General features: G+C 46.2%; 1 protein-coding gene across 2 annotated transcripts in view; it reads left to right on the forward strand.

Moving 5' to 3' along the window:
- Positions 1–24,547, forward strand: part of SKOR2 (SKI family transcriptional corepressor 2) — a gene marked incomplete at its 5' end in the record, with an annotated part of 38,096 nt that extends 13,549 nt beyond the window's left edge. The window contains 5 exons of one of the 2 annotated variants that reach the window (XM_083402760.1): positions 7,121–7,186; positions 7,643–7,741; positions 13,634–13,701; positions 18,820–18,890; positions 24,510–24,547. In XM_083402760.1, coding sequence (XP_083258886.1) covers positions 7,121–7,186; positions 7,643–7,741; positions 13,634–13,701; positions 18,820–18,882 — 296 coding nt within the window. In that variant the 3' untranslated portion in view covers positions 18,883–18,890; positions 24,510–24,547. Of the gene's footprint in view, positions 1–7,120; positions 7,187–7,642; positions 7,742–13,633; positions 13,702–18,819; positions 18,891–21,966; positions 22,003–24,509 lie in introns of those variants that run through there. The other variant, XM_083402761.1, reaches the window with a different exon arrangement.
- Positions 24,548–25,295: the final 748 nt, after the last annotated feature.

The raw sequence follows: 25,295 nt of genomic DNA on the forward strand, positions 1-25,295 counted from the left end.
GCAGGCCTTGTCATGCACAAGGGCGACTGAAGCTTCGTATGTTATTCCTTAGCCAGTTATTAGAGAACACATGTAGTTTCACAGGAACAGCATAGGGCGGTCAGATTAAAAGTGATGCCAGATATTTCTGCACCTTTGGTTGCTGCACCCTACCCCCCCTCTGCCCGTACGGGCCAGTCTTGCCAGACTCTAGGGTTGTGCGCTCATCTCACTCTATAGGCCGAGAGCCAGCGCTGTCCACAGACACTTCCGGGTCACGTGGCCAGCGTGACAAGCTGCATCTGGCGAGCCAGCGCAGAACACGGAACGCCATTTACCTTCCCGCTGGTTAGCAGTCCCTATTTATCTACTTGCACCGCACCCGGGGGTGCTTTCGAACTGCTAGGTTGGCAGGCGCTGGGACCAAACGACAGGAGCGCACCCCGCCGCGGGGATTCAAACCGCCGACCATGCGATCGGCAAGTCCTAGGCACTGAGGTTTTACCCACAGCGCCACCCGCGTCCCTGCTGTACCCTAAGGAACTATAAAAGGTGCAGTAGTGCCTGGTTAGAACAGAAGACAAGACCATTGCAATTTATATTCCTGACTCATTAATACTACAGTTCTAGACATGCTTACTCAGAAAGTAGGTCTCTTCGAGTGTGTTTTAGTCCCAGTCCTGGTTAAGTGGAAAGAAGACTGTAGCAAGAGGCCTAGCTTTCAATGCAATGGCCAATCTGTCGGAAAGCTCCTAATAAGAAGAATAAGGAACTTCCCTGCACACAAACAACTAGTGTGCCAGGGAGAAATGCTTTAACTCAGGCACCCCCCAAACTCAGCCCTCCAGATGTTTTGGGACTACTATTCCCATCATCCCTGACCACTGGTCCTGTTAGCTAGGGATGATGGGAATTGTAGTCCCAAAACATCTGGAGGGCTGAGTTTGGGGGTGCCTGCTTTAACTTACCCTTCTCCTTGACATCCTAGGGGTGCTGTTTTTTTACATGCGGGGATTTATATGCTGTCCAGCACCAGCCTGCAAGGATCAAGCAACGTACCGTATTTTTCGCTCTATAAGACGCACCAGACCACAAGACGTACCTAGTTTTTGGAGGAGGAAAACAAGAAAAAAATATTCTGAATTTCAGAAGCCAGAACAGCAAGAGGGAGTGCTGCTCTTGCTGTTCTGGCTTCTGGGATAGCTGCGCAGCCCGCATTCGCCCCATAAGACGCACACACATTTCCCCTTACTTTTTAGGAGGGAAAAAGTGAGTCTTATGGAGCAAAAAATACGGTATATTCTGGGTCAAGGACACATAAGAGTAGTGAAGTTTTGCAGGACCAAGGACAGCTCCCTATAAGAGCTTTTAGGGTCAAACACTGAGCTCAGATAGTTGAGCAAGGCAGCTGCACTGTAGATTCTGGTTCCCTGCTGGAGAAGTTTGAGTCCACAACCTCAGGGCAAAGTCAGGTGTCCTCTTTGTCAGGGTGATCTTGGCCTTGGCCTGGGTTAGATCCTGGCAATCCTGTGGCAGAAACCTGCTAATCCATATTTAGAATCGTAGAATTGTGGGCTCACTAGGGTCATCTAATGCAACTCCCTGCAACGTAGGAATCTTTTGCCCAACACGGGGCTTGAACCCAGGACCCTGCGATTAAGAGTCTCATACTCTACCAGCTGAGCTATTTGAATACCGTATTTTCCCAGGTATAGCACGCTCCCATGTATAAGATGCCCCCTTTTTAAAGCCTCCAACTGATGGTCCTCTCTCTGGCAGAAGACGCCATGCACCCGCCCAATTGCCCCAGCAACAGCCAATCAACAACCCAGCTTGCCACAGCCACCATTAAAACAACCAGTAGCTACTGACAATCCAGTGGTGTAGCGTGGGTTGTCAGCACCCGGGGCAAGGCAAGTAATTTGCGCCCCCTAACCCTGAGTGAGCCAGGTAGGGGCAGAGAGCTGCGAGTGCGAGCGCGCCCCCCCCCCTGATGTTGCGCCCGGTGCGGCCGGCCCCCCCTGCACCCCCCACGCTACGCCACTGTGACGATCTCCAGCTCACGCCAGCAACCAAACCCAAGTTCCGCCCCCCAAGGCACTACTCATGTATAAGACGACCCACCATTTTTCACATTATATTTTAAGAAAAAAAGCTTGTCTTATACACAGAAAAGTACGGTATATTTGTTTTTTGTGAATTGATAAATATTTGTTGATATGGAGAGGGGTGGTTAGGGGGGCGAACGACGGGGTGAAGTAGTAAGTTATGTTTTCTCTGAGTTTATGGTCTTTCCAAAGAGAGAAAAGTTTTTATTTTGCAGTCTATACTTGTAATCCAGACATTGCACATGAATGGGGGGGGTGAATAACTTAGTTGTACTTGGACCTTGCCCCCCCCCCCCCCAGCACTGCTTATGTCTATAGAGGCACCACACCAACTCAAAATTGCACCTGGGGTCTGCAAGGCACTTTTTGCCATGGGCAAGATGGTCTCTATTTGCAAGCAACATGACAACCTGTAAAACGTCCCCCTCTTGCAAGGTTTATTAAATCACTCCCCCTCCCCGCAGAAAGAAACTCTGCACTGTACATCAACGTGATATCTTCCATTGCAAGGCTAGAAACTTGTGGAGAGTAACAGAAGACCAAATCACACATCTCTTCTCCGTAATGGTATGAGCAGAGGTCCAGTTCGTAAGCTCAGTCTCCTGGAAGGAGTCTCCAGCCTGTGCTGGGCCCATGGGTAACCCTTGAAACGCGGTCCAGGACCGGGCCAGAATCTGGAGGTTCTGCTAGGAGTCAGTCCGACAGGGCCAAGGCAGGAAACCAGGCAAGGACAGGTACAGGATCTGGCATACAGCAATGTTGCTCCTTCAACCTGGGGCAGGGTCCGTCAGCCTTTTATCTTTGTCGGGGTAACGGCCGGTCCTGATCCCCCGGCGACTCACCTCCCTGTCTTGCCTGAAGGCAAGCACTCCTCCGGCGAGTACTCAGGCCTCTCCTTCTCTCAGACCTGAGTCTCTGCAGCTCGGGAGACGTCGGTGGGTTACTAGACCCAGGGGTCGCCTCAGCCTCCCCTGACCCAACCGGTAGTGGAGCAGCTGTAAGTGATGGCCCAGCTGAAGGCAACGAGGTAATCCCCGCATCTGGAGCCAGGGCAGGCTCAGGCCCCTGACTCGGCCCAGCTGGTGTTTGTTGCAGGGGAAACTGTGCAGACTGGGACTCTTCAGGATCAGGCCCCAGACTTGGTTCAGATGATGCCTGAGGATCCGGTGCAGACTGAGACTTCTCTGGTTCCGAGTCTGAGCCCGAGTCCCAGGCCATCACACAGCCAATGTGAACAGTGCTAGGCCCAATAGACTGATGCTCTGGTTCTTGTTGAAGGCACCTTCATACACTTCCATGGTCTCAAGCTTTCTGAAACAAGCCCTGATCCAAAGTCCAGCCCAATAAAGTGATCCTAAGCATGGCCACTCAGCAGCCCCATAGAGGTCCATGGGTAGAGGCATGCTTTAGAACAGGCATCCCCAAGCTCTGCCCTCCAGATGTTTTGGGACTACAACTCCCATCACCCCTAGCTAACAGCACCAGTGGTCAGGGATGATGGGAGTTGTAGTCCCAAAACATCTGGAGGGCCGAGTTTGAGGGTGCCTGCTTTAGAACCTGGAGTTCCAGGCCCCCTGTAAATGGAGTTGTTTGATCATGAACATAAGTCAAGGGATCGGGTGGGGTTGCCAGTAATTTCCTTCACCTCTCAGCCAAAAAATAATATACAAGGACCAGCTAAATCCTACTGCTTTTTATAAGCATCCCTTTTTCTCCTGCATTATTGAGCTTTTATTTGTATTTCTATTTGTATTTTGAATTTTTTAAAAAATTGCACCGGACAGTGACCTTGTGTTCCTCACACAACATCCTGGAATGAAGTTTAGCAACCATGTTGCTGAGCATAATGGAAATGCTGGCACCACGTTGGATACATCTGGTTTTACAATTGCATTACTACAATAAATATCGAGAAGAGATCACAAATGTCACTATTGAATATGCATCATACGCAATAATAGGATTTCTGCAAAGGGCAGATTTAAGTGTACATTGATCAGTGGAAACTAGGAATAAACCATTCCCTGTAAATATATAGAAAAATCAACAAATCTAAAGTTCATGTTTTAATAATATCTCATCATCTAATATTCTCGGATGACATTGGCTCATTTATATATTGTCCTTTGTCCAAAGAGCTCAGAAAGGTGTGTGCAGAATCTTCCGATTTTATCCACCCAGCAGCCTAATAATAATAATAATAATAATAATTTTATTATTTATATGGCTAGGTTGAGAGTTGTTGTCTAGCTTCATGGCTAAGCAAGGATTTGAACTCAGGAATTCTCAGCCTACATAGAGCACTCTGATTTCTTCCGACTGCCTTTAATCTCGTACAGAGTTACTTAATACACAGCTAATTTAAGTCTGCATGTTTCAATGAGTTTACTTCATGTTTAACTGTGGCCTGCGGCTCTTCCTGCTTTTGATGAAATGTTTTGCATTTTCCATTTTATCGAGTGAATATCTTGTCAGCAAGCAGGATCTAGCTGCCCCCAAAACCCTTTCAGGGCATTTTGACGGATGGGAGGGGGTCACATACCTGGCAATCACCTGACCTCGTTGTGACATCAGGTGAACGATTCTCCTTTACCTGCATGGATTGAAATCAAACCATGCAGGTAAGGGCTCAGGGCTTTGCCGGTACCGTTCACTAGCTGATTGGTGGTGTCCGCAAACCCCTGTTTCACTGTCAACACAGTTTGAATTGGTGCCCACGAGGACCAAGGCACTGGTGTCTGCAGGCATAATCCCCACTTTTAGAAGGGATCTGCATCTTTATCTGCTCAAAACCTTGTGATATATATGAAATCAAGCGTACAACAGGTGGACATGTCTTTGGGGAAATGGCATGGAGCAGTTTTAGACACCGACTGGACTGAATTAAGCCTGAATTAAGCTGGTGGTTGCTCATCACTGATCTATACTGTAGGTCAGCCATCCCCAAACTCGGCCCTCCAGATGTTTTGGCTCTACAATTCCCATCATCCCTGATCACTGATCCTGTTAGCTAGGAGTGATGGGAGTTGTAGTCCCAAAACATCTGGAGGGCTGAGTTTGGGGATGCCTGCTGTAGGTCGTTTGTTGTGATTTTATTTATTTATTTAGACAATTTATCTATTATGATTGTCTCTATATGGTGTACAAGTGACTCAACAGTATAATAAAGATAACAATTTGTTAACGCTGTAATATCAGAATGCCTGCTGAAATTAGCATCTTTGCTACTAATAGTATATGGGGTATGTACTAAACATATTAGGTATACTACTGTGTACTAAATATATTAGATATACCCCTATCTTGTATATACACCATCCTGTAAGGTGGGGTTTATACATTTGTTTGACAATTATTGCACACCAACAATTTTGCGCATGAATAGTGTATATGGTTTATAGAGCTGCCTTGTATTGACAGATGTGGTCCATGTGCTGCTTCCCAGATGTTGTTGGACTACAATTCCCAGCATCCCTGACCACTGGCTGGGATGCTAGCTGGGGCTGATGGGTGTTGGAGTCCAACAGTAGTCAACAGGCATCACATTGGCTATCCCTGGTTCAGACAGTACTTAGCCTGTCATCTGCCTCTTATAAGGCAACTTCCTGTGTCCCTGATGCAGTCCCTACTCTCTCTTGGTTGGTTACCCCATGCCTCTGAGTTGGCCTTTACCAGGGATGAAGTCTTTAGTGCAAGAGACCCTGTGGAACTCCTTACCAATCATCGCTGGGTGGGAGTTATCCCTGTTTCTTTTAAAGGTAAAGGTACCCCTGCCCGTACGGGCCAGTCTTGACAGACTCTAGGGTTGTGCGCCCATCTCACTCAAGAGGCCGGGGGCCAGCGCTGTCCGGAGACACTTCCGGGTCACGTGGCCAGCGTGACATCGCTGCTCTGGCGAGCCAGAGCCGCACACGGAAACGCCGTTTACCTTCCCGCTGTAAGCGGTCCCTATTTATCTACTTGCACCCGGGAGTGCTTTCGAACTGCTAGGTTGGCAGGCGCTGGGACCGAACAACGGGAGCGCACCCCACCGCGGGGATTCGAACCGCCGACCTTTCGATCGGCAAGCCCTAGGCGCTGAGGCCTTTACCCACAGCGCCACCCGCGTCCCTGTTTCTTTTAGATGTCTTTTAAAAAAACAGTAGCACTCAGACAGGCCTTTGGAATTTGAAATGTCTGTACCAACCAGCGTTTATTGGCAAGACGCTGAGAGTTTTTAACCCATGTTATTACTCTGTGGTTTTTTCCATTGTATGCTGCCTTGATGTTTTTCCTATGCAAGTGCGGTTTGTAAATATATTAGTTAGTTAAATATAAAACTGCATTTAAAATTGGGAGGCGAGGCTTCATCAACTTCAAGCGCTGATATTCTTTTCTGCACACCTTCAGAAAAAGGAGGGTGAACAGATACTTTTTTTTTTAAAAAAAAAGTGGCATTTCTTCACTTTGAGATTTCTGAAGAAGCGTCTCCACCCCCATCATTCAGCCTGGACACTGAGGTCCAGCACCGAGGGCCTTCTGGTGGTTCCCTCACTGCGAGAAACCAAGTTACAGGGAACCAGATAGAGGGCCTTCTCAGTAGTGGCACCCACCCTGTGGAACGCCCTCCCACCAGATGTCAAAGAGAACAACACCTACCAGACTTTTAGAAGACATCTAAAGGCAGCCCTGTTTAGGGAAGCTTTTAATGTTTGATGTATTACAGTATTTTAATATTTTTTTGGAAGCCGCCCAGAGTGGCTGAAGAAGCCCAGCCAGATGGGCGGAGTATAAATAATAAATTAGTAGTAGTAGTAGTAGTAGTAGTAGTAATTTCATATACGTACGTCTTTCTCAAGCCAGATCTCTGGCTAAATTCGAATGAACAAAGGCTGGAGGTTCTAGGCATTTGCTGGTGCCATAAAACCCTTTTTTGTAATATCTCCCCCCACCCACCCCCACAGCCATTTGATGAGGATTCAAAATGAACCTCTGCGTCTGATAAGAAGCAGCATACATGTAAATCAATAACTTTATATTCCTCTCTTCATTAGGCGAACCCATACAGGAAACCAATTCACCTCATTCTCTGAAAAAGGATGTCGAAAACATGGGAAAAGGTAAAAGAGAGAGAAATTATATATAGATAAATAGCTCTCGATCTATCGTTGCCATGTGGCCCTTTGTTTTAGCAGCAATACAAAGACAATTGAGGGGATTTTTCTTTCCTTGTCTTTTTTTTTTATTCTCCGCCATATTTTAAGCTTGACAAGTGAATAATATGAATAATATATGGACCTTTTGTGTGGCTATAATTGAGATTAATGCATATGTATCAATCAATACATGACACTGTGCTATAATACTTTAAAATAATATATTGCATTGATTTATATTCATGGATTTCTGCACAAAATCTATCCTGGGCCTAAGCAAGACTCTCCACCATGGACACCCTTAAATTGCCACCACCAGCACAGACAAGTCTTTGTAATAATGGATTGCGTGGATAAGCAGCTTCTCAAGATTTATTTCAGCTGATTAGTAGAAAAATATCTCCTTTCCTCTTGGTCTAGAAGAACTTCAGAAGGTCCTGTTTGAGCAGATAGACTTGCGGCGGAGGCTAGAACAGGAATTCCAGGTCCTGAAAGGAACCGCCTCTTTCCCCGTATTCAGTAAGACAATCATTTATATTATTGATTTTTCTTACTTTATCTCTGTATATTTAAGTGTATGTGAATAACGCTCAAGAGCATCAATTGGTACCAGAGGAGGGTGTTACTTTAGGGGCAAATAGGACCATTGCTGTCAACTTACAGATTTGAAAATAAGGGACCAGCAGCCTCGCAAATAAGGGATCAGCAGCCAAAATAAGGGATCAACAATTACTTTGATGAAATACATATTTTGTTGCGTGCAAATGGCTTTAGATACCTATTAGGTCCATAAATTACCATATAGCATATATTCAACACAAAAAAACAGCAACAATTTGTTGTTGGCAAAGGACAGCTGGACATAGAGAGGGCCCCTTCAGTAGCTTATTTAAGGGACATCATCAATAAGGGACAGCAGCGGGACATGGCGCTGGGATAAGGGACTGTCCCGCCAAATAAGGGACGCTTGACAGCTATGAATAGGACACTGTCCCACCAAGCTCATTCTGCCCTCAAACAGCCTCCTACCTGCCTTGTGCCTTGCCGAATGCAAGGTGGTTTTTTTAAAAAGAGATTCAGAGGCAATACAAAACCCAAGTGAGTGAGAAGATTTAAGATTTTATTCTAAACGGAAAGCAATATATACATTACCAAGCAAGCTACCACTTGGAAATCCTCAAGAAGTGGCGAAGTGACTCCCCCAAGTAGTCTCAGGTGGCACAGACCCACGGCCGTCAGTCCGTCCACCAGCTTCTCAGAACTCAGCCCAAAGTCATCTGATTTATAGCTAGCTAACCTGTTAGCCTGCGTGGCTTGCCTGACTGGCTAGTGCTACTAGCTACATGCAGATTATTCATTAGCCGCCTCTCCCAATGCCTCACTTTCTTCAAACAATGTCCAACATCAAAAGAAGGCACCCAGTAATATCACTTACTTCCTTCCAACAGATTAGGGCAGGCTTCCTCAAACTTGGCCCTCCAGATGTTTTGAGACTACAGTTCCCATCATCCCTGACCACTGGTCCTGCTAGCTAGGGATCATGGGAGTTATAGGCCACGGAGGGCCGACTTTGAGGAAGCCTGGATTAGAGCAGCGGCTCTCAACCTGTGGGTCCCCAGATGTTGTTGGACTACAACTCCCATCATCCCTGAGCTCTGGCCTTGCTAGCTAGGAGTGATGGGAGCTGTAGTTCAACAACATTTGAGGACCCACAGGTTGAGAAAGGCTGGGTTAGAGTATTAAAGGCTGTTCTTCAGCCATCAAAGAGTTTAGAGAGGGGGAAGCAAACAGGAGCGGGAATGATAATCATGTTAGAGCACTAGCTCCTCGAAATACAATTATCTTCTGTATCAATTGCCCATATACCTGGCTTCTTATCTACAGCCAGTCCAGGGGTGGCGATGGTGGTCTCCTTCCTCCTCCTCAGTCTCAGTGTTGCCTCAGTATTATGGAGTGGTTGGACGCAGAGGAATGGTGGGAGGAACCAGGTGAGGAACCACCAAAGCAAGAAGGCTTAGAGCACAGGAATTGGTGGTGGGACAACAATGAGTGTTCAGAGAGAGAGAGGGAGGGAGAAGACTAGGAAGAAGAGGTGTTAAAAGCTGAAGAGCTAGCAGGGCTTAAGTGAGCAGGGAGAGTCTGTGGCAGAGAGAAGTCCAGAATCAGAGGCAGAAGCTGAAGCAGGAGAGTAGGGAAGCCAAGATGGGTCAGGCTTGTGAAGAGGCATGGGTGCCTCCTCCTCTTGCTGTGACAAGCTCCCCTCCCCTCTAGTCTCCCAGAACCAGAAGAGGCATGAAAAAAGCAGAGGAGAGGTTGGCTTCATGCAGGCACAGTCTCCGATTGCTTGGGAAAAGTCATGGAGACGATGGACTCAAGTGGCTGTGGGGAGGTGGGGACCTTCAGCCTCAGCAACTGATTCATGGGGGCAAGACCTGCTGGGGTTGAGCTGCTGTGCTCATGCCACCAGGTCTGTGCAGATCACGTTCTTGCTAATAAAGAGTTAACTCTAGCTTGAACAGTGTGATTTACTGCTGGCTGACTCCTGACACCCTTGTAGTACTCGCCTGGGAAGAGGATGGGGACAAAACTGGAATTGGCCAGCTCCACCTGTGATTAGTAGGGGACGCTGGTGGCACTGTGAGTTACATCACAGAGCCTAGGACCTGCTGATCAGAAGGTCGGCGGTTCGAATCCCCGCAATGGGGTGAGCTCCTGTTGCTCGGTCCCTGCTCCTGACAACCTAGCAATCTGAAAGCACGTCAAAGTGCAAGTAGATAAATAGGTACCACTCTGTCAGGAAGGTAAACGGTGTTTCCGTGCGCTGCTCTGGTTCACCAGAAGTGGCTTGGTCATGCTGGCCACATGACCCAGAAGCTGTATGCCGGCTCCCTCGGCCAATAAAGCAAGATGAGCGCCGCAACCCCAGAGTCTGTCCTAATGGTCAGGGGTCCCTTTACCTTTACTTTTTTACCTGTGATTAACTCTGGCTCCACCTACTGTCTGCCTCCCAGCCTTCTCCCCTATCTATTCCCAGTGGGCGCCAGTAACCACTACAGCAGGTACAAAGAATATTACAGATTGGGGACTTTACCCCAGCTGAGCCGGGAACCTGCTAGCGGAGCTGAAAGTTCACTGAATCCTAAACTGCTCATCCCAGTGAATCTTGCCATAGGATCGCCGCCTTAATTTATACCATACCTTTCTAGTACAAAAAAGTACCTAAAAAAACCAGAACGACGTAGTTCAAAAGAGAACGTGCAATTTAGAAAAGCAGCAATGTCAAGTGAACAAAACTGAGAACGGTTTAAGAAACGACAACAACAAACAGCTGCGGTTCAAAGAGCTTGGGGAACAAGGCTGGGTTCCAAAGTGCTGTCATACATTCAGTGGCGTAGCGTGGAGGGTGCAGGGGGGGCCGGCCGCACCGGGCGCAACATCTGGGGGGGGGCGCTCGCACTCGCAGCTCTCTGCCCCTACCTGGCTCACTCACTCTCTCTCTCACTGCAGTGCTGGCTGTACGAATCCGATCCGAGCCGCCGGGTCGCCGCCCACTGTGGGGGGGGGGTGCCAGGCGTGCGGTGTGGAGAGAGAGCAAGGGACTATCTGGGGGAGGGACAGTGCAGCGGGGGGGGGCGCAAATTACTTGCCTTGCCCCGGGTGCTGACAACCCACGCTACGCCACTGCGTACATTACCTTACCTGCCAGGTAATGTTATCACGGCAGCTTGGCATTCAGCCATCTGCATTCCCCCATGTTTCCTTTTGGTACCACAGTAAAATTTAAGACTTGCCTCCCCTTCATGTAACTAAAGCCCGCAATGAAACCACACAAAACACAATCTGAATGAAAATGGATAGTCATGCGCTGCTGACCAAGGAAGTGGCGGCGATGGCATTCGCCAGCTTGAAGAATGTGTGGTCTTGCTACACCACAAAGCAGTGGTCAATTTTGCTCCAGATTAAAATAGAACGTAAATACCAGGCTATAAACAACTATGGAGTACTAAGGAGTGGGAACATTTAATGGCTGCTTTATAGTTTTGCAGCCTGGTCCTAACAGTATTGACTCGGGTGCAAGTCCCATAATTGGTTGGGACCTACTCCCAGATTAGGATTAAGTGTGGATAAATTTGCATGTACAGTGGTGCCTCACAAGACGAAATTAATTCGTTCCGCGAGCTTTTTTGTTGTGCGAGTTTTTTCGTCTTGCGAAGCACCACTGCATTTAAACACTGACAACGGCGGGGAGGGGCGGAGAGAAGCAGGACAGCTGCTGCAGCCGGTACCTCAGACTCACCTGCGCGTTGTGGCCACTGTGCGACGCGGCTGCTGGAGGGCGGCGGGGCTCAGGAGCGTGACTCCAGGGAGAGAGAGGCGCTGGCGGCAACGGCTCTCTGAGGGGAGCGCGCGAGGGAGGTGGGCAGCGGCGCAAGGCACCAACCGTCAGCGGGAAGGTGGGAGGGAGCCGGAGGAGCGGCGAAGCGAGCGAGCGTGCGTGCGTGCAGTGAGTGACCGTCGCCATGACACGAGAGGCAGGGCCGTTTTGTCTAGCAAAGCAAACCCTTAGGGAAATCTGTCTTGCGAAGCACCTGAGAAAATGAAAAACTCTTTTGTCTTGCGAGTTTTTCGTCTTCCGAGGCATTCGTCTTGCGGGGTACCACTGTACTTACAGCCAGATGCTATATGCATTTACTTGGACAGAGATCCTGCTGCAATTATACTGAAATTCTGTACCCATTTACTTGGAAGTAAACCCTATAGAACTTCATGAGGCTTTGTTCTGGACAGATTGTGTTCCTAGTCCATCTTACTCAGGTTAGTGTGCAAAGAATTGTGGGTGAAGACGAGGAGAACATTTTAAGGGCAGCTGAAGTTATTTAATAAAGCCCTGATAGCACAGTGATATTTTCATGCCCTGGAGTTATGAGCTTTGAATTTTCTGTGAGCTACCAGCATATCAGGGAAAAGCCATGTATGGTGGTAGATCTATTGGCTAGCACCTGTAACATCACTTACAGCCCACTCTGCCTTGCTAAGCCTCAAAGCAGTTTGGCAAGTTCTGGACATTTGGGAATTTGAGGGACAAGATAAAGCACTGGTCTTCAACCGGTGGCCTTGACCCAGGCCACATCCTGATCCAAACTGGGTTGCAACAGGAACACTGCCACCATACAAATATATAGTAAAAGATTCTGAAACGGTTCCCCAAAGGCATGTTTTGGTAAAAGGTGTGTTTGAAAAGATTGAAGACTGGTGGGATAAAGGATTAATGCATATGCTTATAAATTCACAGACAGGACCGCAAAATGTTTTTTAAAGGCACAAAATGAGCCCAGGACACAAGGCAGGGGTGAGATGGATAGCTTGATTCAGCTTTGATTTTAATATATAAAGATAGAGAGGCACTTAAGAAATGCTTGAATTACAGAGCGGGTGTGATCTCCTTACCTTTGTGGAAATCCCCTTAAACTACTGTTTTTAAAAGAAATCTATGTCAGGTATGTTTTGGCTAAATCATGGGCTTTTCTTTTTAATCCTAATCTGTATCCGTATTGGATTTACAATTGCCTTTATATATGCAATTGTTGCTTTTTACTGTTACGTCACTTTGAGATGTTTCATGGGAAATGATTTGCAAATAAATAACAAAAAGGGTAAGATTTTTTTTGTGTGTGTTTCACTAAGGCCTTGCCTTTTAACACTTCATGAAAGGCAAGTTTTGAATTCAGATCCACACTGTGCCTGAGAAGTCTGCTCAGACCATTGCTAAAGATGTCTTTGGCCTTTGCAAGCTATAGGTGCAAGTTGTGCTGCTAGCCATGCTCAGAGCCATTGCTTGGATCCAGACATCTTTTCCAAGCCTGGACAGGGTGTCACATCTAGAACCCTAATTCTGCCTTCCGCATGTGGAAATCCACACAGAATTCCAAGGGCTGGTAATGAAGGAATCCCATCTTATCGGGAAAGGATTTGCTGAATTAGCTAATTTGAACTAGAATACAAAAAAGGGAGGCGTGAGGAAGTTGAGGAAACAAGTAAATGAAAGATAAAGATATGGAAATTTGATGTGTTTTTAAATGTTTTTGTTTTTTTCCTCCTTTTGTTGTTTTGATGTATTGTTTTTTCTTTTTATTCTTGATGTATTGTTTGCTAATTTTTTTTTGCTTCTTTTTTTCTTATACTTTTTTCTGTAATTATAAAACTTCTAATAAATATTATTTTTTTAAAAAAGGAATCCCATCTTATCTTGCAGAGTGGATCTGCAGATCGTTCCCACTCGTGCAATACATTGGAATAACAAACTTTTAATGTTGTGTTTCTATTCTACTGGTTTGGTTTTATTTATTTATTTTAAATGCTTTTGCCCTGTAATGATTCTTAATGGACCTTCCTTCTTTTCCCCCCATGTAGATAATTTTCAAGACCAGATGAAGCGGGAGTTGGCCTACAGAGAAGAAATGGTTCAACAGTTACAAATTGTAAGAGAGTGTTCCCTTGCTAAAAAAATGTTAAGCTCTATGTGATATTGTGGCTTCTTTTCTTTTCCTTTCTTTTCTTTTTAAACTCACTTCATTTTTTGAAATCACCATCATTTTATTAGTATGCCGCCTTTCCTTATTTGAAACTATGCTCAAGGCGGCTTACAGCACGACAAGATTTACATAATTACCAACATAACAGAAGTCATAAACAATAAATAAAACACATCAAAAAGTACACAACCAAATGGAAACAATTTCCACATAAACCATAAGCTCTAAAACTAAAGATACAACAATCAGAATCTTTTAAATCAGAACCAGTGAAGGCGGTGAAGGTCCTGTGTGAGTGTCTGGAGGCGGTTGGAGGATGGATGGCGGCTAACAGATTGAGGTTGAATCCTGACAAGACAGAAGTACTGTTTTGGGGGGGACAGGAGGCGGGCAGGTGTGGAGGATTCCCTGGTCCTGAATGGGATAACTATGCCCCTGAAGGACCAGGTGCGCAGCCTGGGAGTCATTTTGGTCTCACAGCTGTCCATGGAGGCACAGGTCAAATCTGTGTCCAGGGCAGCTGTTTACCAGCTCCATCTGGTACGTAGGCTGACACCCTATCTGCCTGCAGACTGTCTCGCCAGAGTGGTGCATGCTCTGGTTATCTCCCGCTTGGACTACTGCAATGCGCTCTATGTGGGGCTACCTTTGAAGGTGACCCGGAAACTACAACTAATCCAGAATGCGGCAGCTAGACTGGTGACTGGGAGCGGCCGCCGAAACCATATAACACCGGTCTTGAAAGACCTACATTGGCTCCCAGTACGTTTCCGAGCACAATTCAAAGTGTTGGTCCTGACCTTTAAAGCCCTAAACGGCCTCTGTCCAGTATATCTGAAGGAGCGTCTCCACCCCCATTGTTCTGCCCGGACACTGAGGTCCAGCTCCGAGGGCCTTCTGGCGGTTCCCTCACTGCGAGAGGCCAAGTTACAGGGAACCAGGCAGAGGGCCTTCTCGGTAGTGGCGCCCGCCCTGTGGAACGCCCTCCCATCAGATGTCAAAGCGATAAACAACTACCTGACATTCAGAAGACATCTGAAGGCAGCCCTGTTCAGGGAAGTTTTTAATATGTGACATTTTAGTGTATTTTTCATCTTTGTTGGAAGCCGCCCAGAGTGGCTGGGGAAACCCAGCCAGATGGGCGGGGTACAAATAATAAATTATTATTATTATTATAACAGCAACAAGCTCTCTCAACCTCCCCTGAACGATACTCCAGCCCAAGAATCTGTTCAACAACCTCAGCTTTTGTAGCTGGAGTCAGTCCACACTCCACTCTCCCCGGCTAGGTGGAAAAAAGGCCAGGTCTTCCAGGGCTCACAGCCAAGACAGTCTCGTTTAAAACAACACAGATAAAAATTAAAAACAAATTGAAAGCAGCCACAGTCCTTGTGAAGCCTGTCAGGCCCCACCCCAAGCCAGGTGGAAAGAGGCAAGGGCAAGGTCCTTCAGGCCCCACAGGCAGTCCTCCTCTTAAATAATCTCTTAAGTAAGTTGGAAAGATGGTTAAGAAGGTGGGCGGGCAGGTCATTCGTATAAGAATTTGAGGTGGCCTGAGCATAGGAACCCTGAGACCCCTTCTGTGTGCAAAGCATTCTGATACACGGATAGTGAGCTCCATTCTCCAAGCGTGGAGATCCTTATGTAGCCAAAAGAGCACAAAGCAAAAGAAGAGGATGGTTCAAATGAGCTCTGGTGGAACCCAAAGCTTTGCAGAAGTTAGAGATTAAATAGATAGATAGATGATAGATGATAGATAGATAGATGATAGATAGATAGATAGATAGATAGATAGATAGATAGATAGATAGATAGATAGATAGACAGATGATAGATAGATAGATGAGAGAAGGGGTGGGGTGGGGACTTAAAACCCAAGGAGAACTGAGCAAGGCCAGTCAGCACACAATGCTGGTGGAATTTTAGAGTGGGGAAACTGAAAAAAACACACACATCAGAAGGGTCATAGCTCAGTAGTAGGAGCATCTGCCTTGAATTCAAAGGACCCCAGCATTTCTGGAGTAGAGCTAGGAATGTCCCCTGACTCAAACCACGGAGAGTGGTTGCCAGTAATTGTAGACAGTGTTGAATCAGTTGGACCACTTGTTTGATCTGCTGCTGAGCTATGGTGCTTCTCAAGTTAAATCAGTAGGTGCAATGCTGATTTGTGCTAGGATGGGGTCATCACCAAGTTGGCGCAACTTGCAGGAGAAGTCTTCTGCAACGCAGAAAGCATAATAAAGTTTACCTTGTAATTCCAGTCTGCAGATGTTGATGGGAACACTTGAGAGCTAGAATTTTCTCTCGGCAACATATCAATCTCCCAGCGCCCCCTTCTGCCTCCACCTTATCACTACACCCTCCAGCAGATGAGGGAGTTTAAAGCATGCAATTAAAAAAAAAACAACCCTGGATCAATAAGGTTTCATTTTCAGCTTTTGTCCACCGTGGACTTGTAAAGATTCTTTTTTACGATTTCCTGAGCAACTGACTTCCTTGGCTTCCCCAATAATTGGGAAATTGGCAAGACAGTCTCTCTTCTCCCCTGTACATCCTTTGCCACAGGAAATTATATGCTCTCAAACTAAAGCAGGCAATGAACATAAGGTGAGGCTGTATATGAGGACGACTTCTTGCAAGGAACAATCTCTTCCCATGTGGTGTAGCAGTTAGAGTGTTGGGCTGAGAGCTGGGTTACCAGGGTTCGAATCCCTTTGCAGCCACAAAGTTTCAAGTGTGGCCCTAAGCCCAGACACTGTCTCTCAGCCTTACCTGACAGGGTTGTTGTGAAGACAAAATTGGGAAGTGGAGAACCACGGAACACCTTGAGCTCATTGGAGACAAAGGTGGATTTTATTGTCATTTGACTGTGTATGTTTTGGGGAGCGTGGATTCCCTGAGGGTGCACTTCTGAACATGGTTAAAGGTAAAGGGACCCCTGACCATTAGGTCCAGTCGTGACCGACTCTGGGATTGCGGCGCTCATCTTGCTTTATTGGCCAAGGGAGCCAGCGTAGAGCTTCCAGGTCATGTGGCCAGCATGACTAAGCAGCTTCTGGCGAACCAGAGGAGTGCACGGAAACGCCATTTACCTTCCCGCCAGAGTGGTACCTATTTATCTACTTGCACTCTGACGGGCTTTCAAACTGCTAGGTTGGCAGGAGCAGGGACCGAGCAACGGGAGCTCACCCCGTCGCAGGGATTTGAACTGCCGACCTTCTGATCAGCAAGCCCTAGGCTCTGTGGTTTAACCCACTGAGCCACCCGCGTCCCTCAGAACATGGTTACGAGGGAGTAAATCCCAGAGGGAGTGGAATAATGACTGACAACTGGGCGGAGTTAGTGTGAGTGACAGGTAGAAAGTGCAAGATGGAAAAAGAGCAGTTGAAAGGGGGGGAGTGGTTGAGAGAGACAGAGAGACAGAAAAAGGAGGGAATGAGATCATTGAGAAAAAGAGAATGAAAGTATATGTAAAAGTTAGTTATGATAGGTCAGAATTCCATATAAAATGACTACTTATTGTGGATGTTAAATATATATCTATGTTTTAACCGCCCAGGCCCAAAGTTGCTTTTTCCATTGGAAAGAAAGCTCCCAGTGATGCCAATGGGAGCTTTTTCTCTATATATGTAATCCAAAAAGCAGCTTTGAGGAGAATTTTTTCTTCGGAACTGTGGCAGAAGGGCTGAACTCTCCCTTCCCACTCACCACAGTCCCCACCAGGTCCTTCTACACCTGCTAGCTTGGCTCTTAAAAGAAACTAAATGCGCTAGCGCATATGATGCAACTTGCAGACTGACTGAACATCCAATCACAGGGGAAATAGATATATTGATGATGAAAGTGAAGCAGAGCCCTTTTTTGGAAAGGTGGAATAGATGTGGGAGAGAGGGGCTTGATCAGGGGGCTTTGGTTTATGATTTAGGGTGTAGTAGTAATAGTAATAGTAGTAGTAGTAGTAGTAATAATAATAATAATAATAATAATAATAATAATAATAATAATAATAATTCTATTCTTTATGCCCTAGCCACTCTGGGCAGCTTCTAACACATATGAAAACATAATAAAACATTTAACATTGAAAACTTTGCTTTTGGTTATGTCTGTGAAGTATTGGGAGATAGTTGCAGCAGATTCTGTCTCTCCCCTGATGTCTCCACGGGCGAAGTGGAATTTCCCACAGGGATTTTAGGTGTGAGCATAGGGAGACACCCTTTCACAAGAACACACAGCAGGGTCTGAGATGCTCCACAGGCCACCAGGTGTCCATGCAGACTGTTCTAGAGACATGGGGCTAATATTTACTGAGAGTAGACGCACTGAAATTAATGGGCCTAAGTTAGCCATGCTCATTAATCTCAATGAGCTCACTCTGGGTAAAAGGGCACATTCACAGCACACATTGAAAGCACTATGGTACCACAGTTGTGGCTTCCCCCAAGGAATTATGGGGGCTGCAGTTGTTTGGAGACCCCTGTTCCTTTCCTACAGCTATAATTCCCCAGAGTTGTTCATCAATCAATCCCTTTTCCTGGGGAACTCTTAATTTTGGAAAGCTGGATTTTTCTACTTGGGAGAACTTTTTCTTTCTTCCCCTGAGGTAGAAGTGACAATTTGGTCTACTAATTCATCCCACACATGTTCCCACTCAATATTGTTAGTTAGTTTTGGTTTTTAGCAATTACTTCCTTGTAAATTGCTTAGTTCGCTTTCGTTGTGTCAAGTGTCCCACAGCAAGGAAGAACGTGACGTTTGAAGCTGATGTCTCTGTGTGGAGCTCAGCTGACCCACCTGGGTCTTCTTTAAGCTGGGAGCAAGCCCCATCGATTCAGTGGGGCTTGCTTCTGAGAAAAGATGCATAGAATTGTGCTGTTAGAAAGCCACTCTTTTTTAACATACTCTGTTCTGTATTGCACTGACAAAAATACTTGCCTGCCTTACAAGCTCCTGTAAGAATCGCCTGGGAAGCATCTGGCTTAGCCTTGACTTAAAGTCCTGTTTCTGATTGATATCTCCTCGGCATCTCATCCTCACATAGACGCATTTTCTATATCTTTGCAGATCCCCTATGCAGCAAGCTTGATCAGGAAAGAAAAACTCGGCACGCATCTCAGCAAAAGCTAAAGGGCAAGGTGAGTGGTAGTCTAGAGTGGGCTGAGGCTGTGTGCCCAACACACATTTAAGCGGCACACAAAACACTACCAAACCATTCTATGTTCTAAATCTTATATTAATAATCCAAAAATTGAGAGAACGAGGTACAAGATCTCCTACAAAAGCCACAAACAGAAAACTCATTCAAATTGTGTCCAAAAGGAAGATTTAGTCTTTAAAGTTCCTTTAGCCAGGCTCCTGTAGATATTAACAAAAGTAAGTTTGATCAAACAAGTGTCGGCTATGTTATGCTCAAGGTTGACACTTCAATATCTACAGGAGCCTAGTTGGTTACACTAGCATGCATGGCTAAAGGGTTAATCTGCCATGCTGATTCTGAAAAATGTCAAAAAAACTACAATTGATCCGAGTGCCACAAACTAGTGTGCAACCTTCTGAGTCCACCAAAACACTTTTATCAAACCTGATGTTCAACAAACTGGGAAGGGAGGATGAGAAAAAGGGCTGGCTTGATAGGGAAGGTCGTAATGTGGTCAAAAATGCCTTTTTGTCATAAAACCTTAGGAGGGACATGGCATGGGGATTGGCATCTTCATGTCAGAATTGACCACTGCACTGTGGATGTTAAATTCACAGCATGAACTTCATAACCTCTATTCTTGCTAGTTCTTAAAACAAGGGAAACAAGTTATCTAGGAATGCTTAGATGGACAAGTTGAAATAACTTACAGCAGCTTCCCAAGAACACAACCAAAAATTCAGAGCTTAGCTAGGTCCCACCACTGAGCCAATGTTTTGGAGGTGCCATCCCTTTCTGCTGTTTTCTGCCCGTCCCCTTGGTCACTTCTTCCCGCCATACATGTGAGTGTGGGGACACCCACACACTTTGCTTTTCCATAGGTCACCTCTGTGCCTTTTTAGGATTCAAAGGTATCCCTTGAAACATTTTCTGCACCAGAAAATAATCCCACTAGGGTGCAAGGACAGCTATGAGTTCATTTGATCGCAGTTTATAGCACAATTCAGCATCCTGAATTGACCCACAGTATCATGTTGTGTCAACACGGCTGCACTGGAGCCCTTTGAAATAAACATTTCACACTAAATTGGCGTGTAATTCAGAATTAGCTGGATATGTGCCAAAGTAGACTCATGAGTGATGATTCATCTACATGACATTCCCATTCCATGAAGTCAACTTCATTAGTATAATCCTAAATACCTCAGGAAATGTTTAGATCAGGGGTGGGGAATTTGTGACCTTCCAGATGCTAATGTTCTACATCCTCCAGATGTTGACCATTCCCACCAACCCTGGCCATGCTGGCTGGGACTGTTGGGAGGTAGGAACCCAACAACATCTGAAGAGCCACAGGTTCCCAACCCTTGTTTTAGGTCTTGTCCCAATCGCTTCTCAGTCTTTCAGCTGAGATCAAGCATAGATTTTGTTTTACGTATATAAATGGATACATGGGAATGTGAGTTATATGACTTCCAACCATTTGTCCACCTAACGCGATATGTCTACTCTGATTGACAGCAGCTCTCCAAGGTCTCCAGGAGAGGTTCTTCCCATCACCCGATCCTTTTAACTGGAGATACCAGAGTTTGAACTTAGTATTTCCTATAGGCAATGCATAGAATCATCACATTGTAGAGTTGGAAGGGACCACAAGGCTCATATGGTCCTATACCCTGCTGTAGCTTTCCCAAAGCAAGGAAGGATTGGACTCTGATTAATAAAATACACACGAGGCTTGACAGCAAGAAAGACTCTGGGCGGAGTGCGTATAATAATAATTCCTGTCCACCCCTCGGCCCAGGTCGTTTTATTCACAAAAGAACTTTTTACACAGTGTTCGTAAGAACTAATCAGATTTCCTCTGAGCAATTCAAAACCCCCACGTGGGGACAAAGTTAAAGTTAAAACTACAAAGAGCTAATTTGAGCATGCATAGTAGTTCAGAATAAATAAAAGAGGAAGCAAGGAGGAATGCTTTTAGGATACCCCGGAGGTCATAAACAGGAGAGGCACGATTTACCATCTCCTTGTGAACTCTCTTCCTGGCCCTTAGATTAACAAAACTAACAATAGCTACATCAAAGAGAGCCTAGGACTTGCCACATCACCACAGAGCCACATCACCACAGAGCCACATCACCACAGAGCCTAGGACTTGCCGATCAGAAGGTCGGCAGTTCGAATCCCCGCAACGGGGTGAGCTCCCATTGCTCGGTCCCTGCTCCTGCCAACCTAGCAGTTTGAAAGCACATCAAACTGCAAGTAGATAAATAGGTACCACTCCGGCAGGAAGGTAAACGGTGTTTCTGTGTGCTGCTCTGGTACACCTGAAGCGGCTTAGTCATGCTGGCCACATGACCAAGAAGCTGTCTGCGGACAAACGCCAGCTCCCTTGGCCAATAAACCGAGATGAGCGCCGCAACCCCAGAGTCGGTCACGACTGGACCTAATGGTCAGGGGTCCCTTTACCTTTACCTTTTACAGCAAAGAAGCTACCTACTATCTTTATGATCCAGGATGCCCGGTGAAGCAACTGGCCTGTGTTTTAGAATGCTTATACGTGCCCGTTGGGTGTAGAGAAAGCAAATGGTAGAGATAGAGAGGTTTGTGGGATTTGATCCGAAATTATTGTCAGTGAATCAAATCCAGTCAACACAATGCTTTCATTGCGGACACAATGGCTTGATGCATATTTTATAATTCCTCATAGCGATCCCACCTGACCCCCACACTCTGGGTATTTGCACCCCTACACCCTGCAAAGCAGGAATGTTTGGCCCAACATGGGGCTTGAACCCACAATCCTGAGATTAAGGGTCTCGTGGTCTACCGACTGAGCCTGTGCTCCTCCACTTCGTTAAGACACCTGCAACCAATGTACGTCGTCGTTTGCATTCTTTTTGTTCCGAGAGCCAGCAAACGAAAACAAACACCCTGCTCTAAATAGATCTATCTATTCTTGGTAATAATCCCAGCGGTTTCTCTGCTTGGATGGTTTAGTTAGCATTTAAGCGAACACTAATCTTTGAAAAGCACTGCTGTCTACTTTTTTTATATTAAAAAAAAATCAGGCTGTCTGCAGGGGAGGCATGTCAGCGACAACAGACCCAGCATGAGAAATTTATCTACCGGGCTGTTCACTCTCTGCATATCTAAGCATGCTGCCTCTCTTACTTGCTCAAGCAATTCTGCGCAACAGGTAAACCTCCCAGCCAAATGCAGCCGGCCAACCTTGCATTGTATAGTCTGGCAGAAACTGACAGTCCCCTTATTTTTTGCAGTGTTGGGCCCAGCAGGATTTGGCCTGCAAGGGCCAGAGACCAGGTTGGGCACAAGTCAAGGTCTAGATCAGTAAACATAGGAAAAGCGGGCAGAGACTGGGATACAGGTGAGGTCAACTAGCTGGCCACATTCTCTACAGCAGCAGCTCTGATAAGCTTCTCAGACTAAGGTACTGAACTCATGTTAACTCAAGCCTCTTTTGGCTCCTCTAATTGCCTGGTCCAGTTGGGCTCATGAGTGCAATACAATCCTCTCCGGCTGTTCTCTGTGCGGCGTTGCAGAGCAGTCTTATCCCTCCATCTGCGCGATTGCTCAAACGGAGCTGCAATCAACAGCACAGAGGTGTGTGAGAGAGAGAGTCTGTCACACAAATTCCTTTGCCTTGAATTTGCTTGGAGGGAAACATCGATACATATGGTGTCAGATTTACAATTCGAGCACAATTCAAAGTGTTGGTGCTGACCTTTAAAGCCCTAAATGGCCTCAGTCCAGTATACCTGAAGGAGCGTCTCCGCCCCCATCATTCTGCCCGGACACTGAGGTCCAGCGCCGAGGACCTTCTGGCGGTTCCCTCACTGCGAGAAGCAAAGCTACAGGGAACCAGGCAGAGAGCCTTCTCGGTAGTGGCACCCGCCCTGTGGAACGCCCTTCCAGCAGATGTCAAAGAGAAAAACAACTACCAGACTTTTAGAAGACATCTGAAGGCAGCCCTGTTCAGGGAAGCTTTTAATGTTTAATAGACTATTGTATTTTAATATTCTGTTGAAAGCCACCCAGAGTGGCTTTGAAACCCAGCCAGATGGGCGGGGTATAAGTAATAAATTATTATTATTATTATTATTATTATTATTATTATTATTATTAAGGTAAAGGTACCCCTGCCCGTACGGGCCAGTCTTGACAGACTCTAGGGTTGTGCGCCCATCTCACTCAAAGAGGCCGGGGGCCAGCGCTGTCCAGAGACACTTCCGGGTCACGTGGCCAGCGTGACATTGCTGCTCTGGCGAGCCAGCACAGCACACGGAACGCCGTTTACCTTCCCGCTGGTAAGCGATCCCTATTTATCTACTTGCACCCGGGAGTGCTTTCGAACTGCTAGGTTGGCAGGCGCTGGGACCGAACAACAGGAGCGCACCCCGCTGCTGGGATTCGAACCGCCGACCTTTCGATCGGCAAGCCCTAGGCGCTGAGGCTTTTACCCACAGCGCCACCCACGTCCCTCCCATTATTATTATTACCCACTTAAAATAAGCTGAAATGTTAAATCCTCCCTGATTTTGAATTTGTGTGCGTAGTTTTTATTTCGGCATGCCGCTCAAGGAACACGTCCAGCTTCAACCCACTCTGGGCAGCACTGGGCTGTGTGGCAAATCAGCACTGACCTGGAAAATGGGACCCCCTTCTGTGGAGGCTGAACAACAACAACAACAACAACAACAACAATTTATTATTTATACCCCGCCCATCTGGCTGTGCTTCCCCAGCCACTCCAGGCAGCTTCCAACAAAATATTAAAATACAGCCATGCATCAAACATTAAAAGTTTCCCTAAACAGTGCTGCCTTCAGATGTCTTCTAAAAGTCTGGTAGTTGTTGTTCTCTTTGACATCTGGTGGGAGGGTGTTCCACAGGGCGGGCGCCACTACCAAGAAGGCCCTCTGCCTTGTTCCCTGTAACTTGGCTTCTCACAGTGAGGGAACCGCCAGAAGACCCTCGGCGCTGGACCTCAGTGTCCGGGCAGAACGATGGGGGTGGAGACACTCCTTCAGATATGGGACAGATTCAGGGTTTCCACTTCTGTGTTCTGTGAATGATGGCAGTTTAGACCCAATGAGAAGAGGGTCCTGTTCTCCTGCTCTGGAGGGTAGGCTGCAAATTACAAGGAAGGAAATTCCTGCTGAACATCAGGAAGAACTTTCTGACAGTAAGAGCTGTTCAATGGTGGAACGGTCTCCTTCAGAGGGTGGTGGACTTTCCTTCATTGGAGTTTTTTAAGCAGAGGTTGGATGAGCATCTGTCATGGATGCTTTAGCTGACATTCTTACATTGCAGGGGGTTGGATTAGATGACCCTGGGGTACCTTCCAACTCTACAATTCTATGATTCTATGACTGTCAGAACAATTTCATTGGTGGATCTGCCTACACTTGCTAAGCCTTGCCAACTTGCTCCAGCCAAGGGAGATAAGGCTTTCTTCTTATTTTTGTTATTGCTGTCTATGGGAGAGAATTGTTAAATTATGGATGGTCACAGCTAAGATTTATGTAATTAAATCAAATGATGTTATTGATTTATAGCCTGTTCTAATATTTTCTTTTCTGTCGCTTTATAGCAGGAGCGCAGGATCCTCTGATAAGAAACTACCCACCCATCGCTTTGATTTCGGACTTATTTGAAGACTGAAAATGGAAGGGCTTTGGGTGTTTTTTTAAAAAAATAAGGAAGAAACAAAAATAAATCAGGTTCCATTGAACCCAAGGACAAGTGACCTCAAAGCTTCATGGACAACCATGTAAATTAGAATGTAGCAGACATTTATTAATTTCAAAAGAGGAAGAAGAGGAAGAGGAAGAGGAGGAAGAAGAAGAGGAGGAGTTTTTTAAAAAGGTGGAACAATTCAAGAATGCCTGTCTTGGATCTTTTTGGTGGTACCAGAGTTTGGTTTGGTGTTTTTAGAAGGACTCCTCAACTTGATAGAAACTGTGAAAAGGCTTTCTGACCCAGTCATGTGGTTAAACCCACACAAAAGACCCTCCCAAGGCTTCCCAGTGCAGTGTCACAAAAGCACGTGGAGAGTTCAGCTTGTTTTGCTTTTGAAGAGTGATTCTTTTGTGGAAAGGAACGTGATTCGGAAGGGGGGGAAAGAACAAACTTGGGCTAGCGTGACATTGATGGAAGAGCATTAGCCATACCCAGCGCTTTCTGAAAGCAGACTGGGAAATTCAAGGATCCTCATCCGCTCAACCACCTTTTCCCAGACTCTCTCCGTTCTCTCCCAGTATTTTGCCTGCTGTATGAATGAAGATTGTACTCTTCTGGAAATATTTTACAATTTATTATTGAGTGTAATTAAAAATATAACCCCTGAGATTAAAAGGAAAAAAAAGGTATTTAACTC

This window comes from Podarcis tiliguerta (assembly GCF_965153285.1).
Source record: "Podarcis tiliguerta genome assembly, chromosome: 11".
Lineage (NCBI taxonomy): Eukaryota > Metazoa > Chordata > Lepidosauria > Squamata > Lacertidae > Podarcis > Podarcis tiliguerta.